The sequence below is a fragment of the Marmota flaviventris genome, chromosome 18 (genome assembly GCF_047511675.1).
Source record: "Marmota flaviventris isolate mMarFla1 chromosome 18, mMarFla1.hap1, whole genome shotgun sequence".
NCBI classification, from domain to species: domain Eukaryota; kingdom Metazoa; phylum Chordata; class Mammalia; order Rodentia; family Sciuridae; genus Marmota; species Marmota flaviventris.
The window spans coordinates 36742440-36750529 of record NC_092515.1 but is presented as its reverse complement, the minus strand read 5'-3'; the positions used below and the strand labels follow the sequence as shown (position 1 = coordinate 36750529).

The following is an 8090-nucleotide window of genomic DNA, read 5'->3' as shown; positions in this document are numbered from 1 at the left end:
AAAGCCTGGAGCAGGGGCAGGGTGGCAGCATGTGCAGCGAGCAGCGGCTTGCAGGAGGGTCCCAGGGCCAGCTGCAGGGTCTGCTATGGAGCCGGCCCATCTTGGTCTTGCTGGGCGTGGGTAAAACAATGCTCTGAGTCGCCAGACGACCACGAGTGAAAACTTTATTGCTCTCAGCACTTTACATGAGTGTCACCAACACCACGTTTGGGCAAATATATAAAAAGCACAACTTATGGTACAATCGTTTCAACCTCTGATTCATGCACTGTACAGACGCTCCCAGGATCTCTCCCAGCACGAAAGGACGGGTCTCAGGCACAGCAGTTGCACTTGTCCGAGCCCCCTTTGCAGATGCAGCCCCGGGCACACTTGGCACAGCCTGGGGGGCAGCAGGGACAGCAGCCTGCAAGGGTTAGCAGATGAATGAGTCAGCTTTGCGTCCACTCTTCCATCTTCCCACCACCCCTCCCATCACTGAGAGGAGGTGGGAAAAGTGTGAGCACGAGGCTTTGATCCATATTAGAAACTGTGGGACGGGAGACTGTGGGACATGAGAAGGGAATCTCAAGGGTCATCCAGAGTCTGCCAGAGTCCCAGAGAGGGGAAGGGGTTGTCAAGGCCATGGGTAGTGGCAGATACAAGACTAGAACCAGGACTCCAGGCACCAGGCTGGTGCGTTAGCTCCTTTGCCACTGGACAGGACAGAGCCTCCCCTCAGTCCCCTTCCTCCTCCAAACCCCACGGATGTCCCTGTGCTTGGGTGGGCTGTAGCCCTGAAGAGCGATGTTTCGGATCCCTTCCAAATGAGTTCAAGGCCCCTCAATGGCACCATGGCTGCATGGTTGAGGATGAAGGATTAGACCTTTCCAGAGCCCAGGCCTGGGTGTCCCTCGTCACCATACTCACTTTTACGACATGTTTTGCAGCTGCAAGTTGTACATTTGCAGTTGTCTCCACAGATGCACATTCCTCCTACAAGAGAAGACAGGGCCTCCTTGACACCAGGGCTGGGACGGAGTGGACTGCGAGCCCTGCTGCAGACTCTCACTGTGGCAGGGTGTCTGCACTGGCCTTGGGGAGTAGCTGCTGAGCATCCCCCTGTGTTGAGGACTGTCCAGTGGTTCCCGTCACAGGCCATCAGGAATATTTGTTAAAAGGCACATTCCTGGGACCAAACCCTAAGATTGTCTGATTTCTGAATTGAGTGGGGAAAGCCATTAGTATTTTTCATACATAAAAATCATCCACATTTAAAAATTTTTTTTGGTAATACTGGGAATGGTTGAACCCAGAGATGCTTTACTACTGAGCTACATTCCCAACCCTTTTTTATGTTTTATTTTGAGACAGGGTCTAAGTTGCTGAGGGCCTTGCCAAGTTGCTGAGCCTGGCCTCAAATTTGTGATCCTCCTGCCTCAGCCTCTGAGTCACTTGGATTACACACATGAGCCACCATGCCCAGCCATTTTTTTTTTAAACTCATCCCAGCCATCATTTCAAAATGCTGGAAGCTCTATCTATCTTTTTTAAAAAAATATTTTAGTTATGCATGGACACAATATCTTTATTTTGCTTATTCATTTTTCATGTGGTGCTGAGGATTGAACCCAGTGCCTCACATGTGCAAGGCAAGTGCCCTGCCACTGAGTTCACAACCCCAGCCCTGGAAGCTCTGTCTCTTTAGCACGTTTTTGGTACAGGCATGTGCTGTTAAGGATGACAGGCTTGTGGACTTTTAGATACCATTTTCCAAGGCTGTGAAATCTCAGGATGGCTTTGAACCAGAACTCCCTCCTTCTAATCAACATGCTTCTGTGAAGATAAGCAGTTTTGAAGACTCGGGGATCCACTTAGGTGGCTAACAACTACCCTGACATCTGTAAGTGCTTAATGATTTTAGTGCTTTCATGGAAACCCTGGGAGGATGCAGCTGGGAATGAGTGATCTCAGTTTACAGGTGAGGAAACCACGACCCAGAAATTATAAGTGTGGATGAGTGAATGGCAGCAGCAATGGACCTAAGCCAAGTTGCCAGGTTCTGGTCCAGAGTTCTTTTCCTGAACCTGGTGGCTGCCCCCAGGATCTGCAACTAGGAGGACCAAAGTTTTTAGGTCCTCTCCTCGGCCATTCCCTGTGCCAGGGCTACCAATTCCAGCAAATCAGACTAGAAGTCACCATGGTGGGAGCTGCCCCAGAGGTTGTCAGTCCAGGACAAACCTGATTGGCGACTTCTGATTGGAGTCCTGCATGCTCCCTGGAGGGTGCTGGTGCTGTGCCCCAGGACACCAGGAGGGCCTCCTTACTTACCAGACATGCAGGTGCAATCCCCGGGGTCCATGGTCCAGGCGTGCAGGGGGTTCCCGCTGCTGTCCTAGCTGAGGAAGGGAGGCTGAGTGAGCAGTGGCTGGAGGCTCCCTATTTAAAGCCGTGTAGGTGGGGCCCGCAGCTCACCCCACCTCTCCCTGGGGCCAGACGCCCTGCACACGGCCCAGCCAGACGCTGCAGGCTGGGGGCTGGGGAGAGCAGGCAGATGAGGACAGAGAGGCTGAGCGGTACAATCATTTGGATGGTTTTCCACAAAAGGTACAGATGCTGCACCTACTTTACCTGCCCACTGCCAAGGTGTCACAGAACCAGGCTCAGGTTCAAGTTGGCAGTTGCAGGCATCCAGCCTCCGGGTCCTACCTACTGTATAATCTGCCATTTCTATTCCCTGCTTCATGGGGGCTGCTCCTGCCCTGGCTCCAGCCTCATTTTCTTTCCCTGAGTTGATCCTTATCGTGGGTAAGAAGGTGGGAAATCAGGGGGACTCTCCTACCTGAAGCTTGCAGCTGTCCTCCAAGCTCACACCCCAGAAGGCAGAATCCAGAGAGGACTGGGGGACATCCAACCAGCCCCAACCTCCATCATGACCCCATTCTTTGATAAAGGCAGCAACTGCTTACCGTTCACTCTTATGCAAAGTGCCCCACAGATGACATGGCTCCAAATGTCCCCCCTTAAATTGTCCCCTTCACCCACCCCTGAACAGAAATTATGGAGCAGCCATTAATGGGGCTTCCTCCAAGAGGCTGCCTCCAATCTCTCCCTCTCTAAGACGGAAGAAATCTCTGCGTGTGTTTCCCCTTGGTGATGTGTTTGTGCCTTTCTCTTGCCATTTACTACTTTCTACTCTGCTGGGTGATGATGATGATGATGATGATGATGATGTTGATGATGATGGAATTGAACTCAGGGGCTCTTAATCACTGAGCCACATCCCAAGCCCTTTTTTGTATTTTATTTAGGGACAGGGTCTCCTGGAGTTGCTCAGGGCCTCGCTAAGTGGCTGAGTGTTGGATATGGAAAATGACAAACCCCCAAATAACGTGGCCCAGAAAGAAGAAATGAGAGAGAAGGCAATGCATTGATCCTTTCCCAATACATTCTTTCCCAGTAACAAGGAAGTCCTGAGAAGAGCTATCCATCAAGTCTGAAATGACAGTTTCTGGGAAGAGGCCAAAGCATTTATCCCGCCCCAAATAAATTTTTTCCCAGATACAAACCACTGACCCCACACCCTCCATTGGGCCCAGTAAAGATAGCCCAAACTGACACCTCTCAGTGTAACCTACATAAGCCCAAACTCCCCCCTTTGGCTGGAGGCTCATTTTCCACCAGTAAATGGATCCATCAGGACGTCACTCCTTTCTGGAATAAAAGCTGTGCTGAGCTGATCTGTCTGGCCCGATTCTTTTGTGCTAACACTGAGGCTGGCTTTGAATTCCTGCCTCAGCCTCCCGAGCCACTGGGATTACAGGCATGCACCACCACACCTGGCTGTATGATTATTTCTGTTCAAATATTTTATTTGTGTTTAAATAACCATACAGCAGGCCGAGCAGGTAAGCGGGCTGTGATCTCCCTCTCTCCAATCTGGGAGTGCTCAGGGATAAGACCAGCATCTGAAGCACCTCTCCTCCTTCTTAACTTTCTGTACACAGGTAAACCAGTGCATTCTATTTGTACCTAATGATGGGATTCGTTGTATGTGTTCGTACATGTGCACAATACAACAGTACGGCCAGGGGATGTTGAAGGAATGAATGAGTGAATGAGTCAGATGGATGGTTGAATGACTGAAGAAGTGAGAGGTTAAGCAAACACCTGAATAAGAGAATGAATGAGTGACCTAGGACACACACACACACTCACACACACACGCATGGATCTCCTGCGAGTGGCCACACTGGGAACCTCTGCTGAAAAGTGTTGTCACCTTTCTGAAAAGGCAAATGATGGGGCCTGGCCAACACCAGAGCAGATGGTTCCTCTGGGTTCTCAGCTTGGCGGGGTACCCATTGTCATCCACCAGGACCCCCTGGGCCCAGCCTGATCCGTGGAATCACCGAGCTGAACTGAGAACTTCCACTGAGGAGAAAGGGATGAGGTGTCAAGGTCATCAGAAGAGCTCTGGACAGGCACTGGGCGGGGACAAGACTGTGGTGGTTCAGAAATGCTCCCTGACCTAAAGGCATTCGCTGCCCAGTGGGGGACATTCATTCATTGTCTGCTTTTCAAGTGTCACCAGCATGAGCCCTGAAGTTACTACGGATAACCACTGTCATCCGGTCAGTCAGATGCCACTTGCTTGCCGGAGTGAAAACCTGAATCCTGATCACCACCTGCTCCCACTGTGGACCATCAGGTTCTCACATAACCCCAACCACGAGGAGGGCTCCAGACCGGGCTCCATCTGTGTCCAGGCCATGTTCATACGCCATATGAACCTGGGATCCTTATCATCTCATTATAATGATAAGAAACACATCCACAGGCAGGATGAAGGATCGACTGTGCCCAAATTAGGAAAGAAGACATGTGTGGCCCTGATCTCTGGAAATCTCCTCCCTTTCCCTGATAAGCTCTGATGGCAGCAGGAATGATACGCCCCCTCATCACCAGACCCCAGGCCTGTTCAGAAAGAAGGTGCCTTTAGAGCGTGAGCGCCCCTTTTCCATTCGTTGCCTGGTGAGTCAAGTTTCCTGCCTGCTCTCAGACTGGTCATTTGCAAATGGCACAGAGCAGGAAAAGAATCTGCAGATTCGGTGACACCAGGGCCATACTCTGTGCAGGGCGCTGGAGAGCCAGCCATGAGGAAAAGCAGCTCATAGTTCAGAAAAGCAGGAGCATCTCAGCCCAGGAAACCCACGTCTGGGCGTAGCTGTCACACAGTCCAGAGGCTGGGGCCGTCTTCCTGGGCCTGCTCTACCAGCTCATCCCAGCCCATCTCTGTGGCAGGGCCCACTTCCCCCACCTCTTGCACATGCCCCCTAGCACGTAGTAGACTTGGAGGCCCAGCCCGACCAAGTGAGCCCAGAGATGGAGGAGACTTTCCTTCACCCTATCTAGGCCATCTCTCCTCCCTCCTCACTACCTGTGCCGGGAATTGCTTCCTCTTTTGTGGATCAATAGTATCTTGTTGCTTAAGGCCTCAATTGAATGATTGTGCCAAAATTCAACCCTCTCATATTTAAATATTTCCCAATTTCTGGGCTGTCTAGATTGAAACAACCAAGTGCAACACTGAACGTTCTGGTCTAGGTGGAACTATGCCCAGGTTGGTCCAGTACTTTTACACAATCCTTCTTTTAGAGCCTGGGAAAGAGCGTTCACAGGCCATTTTCTGAGTCTCAGTTCCTGGTCTCTGAATGGCAGCAGGAAATCAAGAACATACGTGCTGCTCCAAGAACACGCAACAACTGGCAGGCATGCCTAAATCCAAGCTTAGAAAAATCAGTATTTTGCTGAGCACGGTGGCACACGCCTGTAATCTCAGCGACTTGGGAGGCCGAGGCAGGAGGATGGCAACTTCAAAGCCAGCCTCAGCAATTTAGCGAGGCCCTAAGCAACTTAGACTCTGTCTCAAAGTACAAAATAAAAAGGGCTGGGGATGTGGCTCTGCGGTTAAATGCCCCTGGGTTCAATTCCTATATGCCCCATCCCCCAAATCAATATTTCTTTAGAGAAGTGATCCTTGAGTCTTCTTGGAGGGATTCCAGGAGCCCTTTGAAAGTCTGGTGAAAGCTTGGACTGTCTTGTGGGGGGCACTGGAGGGGAGCAGAAATGCATAACATCGACCCACAAGGGTTTTGCGGATCTCAACTCTGCAAAGAAGCCATTCTGCCTGGAGTAACTCTTCTCTTATCATCCCCAAATTTTACTCCTTTGAGCCACCCAATCCTAAATATCTCCTTCCCCGGGTATGACCTCTATTTACGCATAAGTATATTCGGGTGGTTTTTCTCAAACAACGAAACAGGATGTCTCAAAGGGCATCTAATGCCCCACCTCTTACACAACATAAAGAAATTGAGATTTTGCTTTTTCCTCTCCACAAAGGTGAAAGCAAAACCCAGGGTGTTCTGTGCCCAGCAGTTTCTGCACAAAGGAGTTTCAGGTATTCCTGGCCTCGGGATGGGGTGGCACCATGCCATGATGGCAGAGAAAGGTCCAACTCCCTGTCACTACTCCCCGCCAGGTTTTGCTCTTGGGAACCCTTCCCCATGCAGGACCCTCCTGATGCACATGTCTTCTGGAGTAGGCTGCAGCCACCAGGTTATTGTGCTGGCATAAAAACCAGCTTCTCTAGGGGGCTGGGGATGTAGCTCAGTTGGTAGATTGCTTGCCTCACATGCACAAGGCCCTGGGTTCAATCCCCAGCGCCCTCCCCCCTCCAAAAAAAAATACACAGCTTCTCTAGACCATAAAGCTTCTCAGGAACAGGGGCACCTCATCTCCAAGACCAGGGCCAGGCACCACTGAGTGCTGCCATCCAGCAGGTGGTCCATCAACTGATGATGAATGATTGGCTGGATGAATAGAGTCACATCCTGGTCATCTTCTCTGGCTCGTTCGTCAAGGGAACTCATTGTTCAAAAAGAGCAGTTGAAAGTTTTGAGATCCAGAGTCTCAAATCCTGGTCCTACTGGATCAAATCCCTTTTCTCATCGTCCCCCACCCCCCTTTTTTTTTGCCTTAGGGCAAGTTATTTGATCTCTCTGAGCCTCAGTTTCCCCATCTGCAAAATCTGCATCATGCAAGCGACAGCACTGTCCTTGTGAAGGTTAAATGAGAACATGCAGGCTGGCGGTGCAGCTCAGTGGCAGAGCGCTTGCTTGGCATGTGTGAGGCATTGGGTTCCATCCTCAGCACCACATAAAAATAAATAAATAAAATAAAGGTATCATGTCCATTTACAACCAAAAAATTTTTAAAAATGAGAAAATGTGTAGCAAACAGAACCTGGCACAATGTTATGATCATTTAACATTATGGCTGTTCATATTATTATTATTACCGGTGCCTCATATTCCTCAATAGGTCCCGAGATCTTAAGTAGTATTGTATTCATCAGCAATATATATTGTAGAGCTTTAATATTTGAATTTAATTCCCTTGGAGTCCTGGGGTCTGGGGACCACAGGGCTAAACTCTTTCTACCTGTTTGGAGGAAAAATTGGCCTTCCACCTACAGAGCCCTTTTATGGGGTGATTCTGGTCTTATATATGGAACTATGCCTTCAATATAGGGGACAACAATCAGATCGGCCAGGGGTCCTGTGGCCCACCACCTTGAATCCTACGTGGGAGCCTCAGAACGCTGAGAAGTCAGGCCAGCTACCTGATATACAAAGGGCAGCACAGGAGCCCAGAGAGATGGGACCCATGCTGCAGGTACTGAGCCCAGGCTGGCGGGAGGAGGAGTCTGAACGTGGCTTCTCAACTCGCTGGCCACCACCCATGCTGTAGATCTGAAGCACTGTGACTGGATCCCTCAGCAGTGTGGAGCCTGTGTGGCTTTATAAACTGTTTAGTAATTCATTGTTTATTAGAAAAAAGTTCAAACATACTAAAAAGTACAAAGCTTGGTGTTCTGAACACCACTGTATCCACCACCCAGAATTAGTAGATGTCAACAGGGGCATATTTGCTTCACCTCTTTTAATTATAAGAAATAAAACATTAACAGGCTCTTGGCTTTAAACATCTCCTCTGGGCTGGTCACTCCCAGCTTCAATGTCCAGTCCGGGCCCCTCTTCTAAACT

The 8090-nt window shown here is 50.0% G+C and overlaps 1 protein-coding gene across 1 annotated transcript; it reads right to left on the bottom strand.

Moving 5' to 3' along the window:
• Window positions 1-314: 314 nt before the first annotated feature.
• Window positions 315-2341, bottom strand: LOC114095782 (metallothionein-4). The gene is made up of 3 exons (XM_027939207.1): window positions 2311-2341; window positions 910-975; window positions 315-406 (listed from the first exon to the last, which is right to left on the bottom strand). Exons 1-3 carry the CDS (start codon window positions 2339-2341, stop codon window positions 315-317), a joined length of 189 nt encoding a protein of 62 aa, XP_027795008.1.
• Between the last annotated feature and the right edge of the window lie 5749 nt (window positions 2342-8090).

Coding starts and splice junctions, on each gene's coding strand:
- LOC114095782 (XM_027939207.1), bottom strand. CDS start 2,341: ATGGACCCCGGGGATTGCACCTGCATGTCTG. Junction 976..2,310: donor GGATTGCACCTGCATGTCTG/GTAAGTAAGGAG, acceptor CTTCTCTTGTAG/GAGGAATGTGCATCTGTGGA. Junction 407..909: donor CTGCAAAACATGTCGTAAAA/GTGAGTATGGTG, acceptor TAACCCTTGCAG/GCTGCTGTCCCTGCTGCCCC.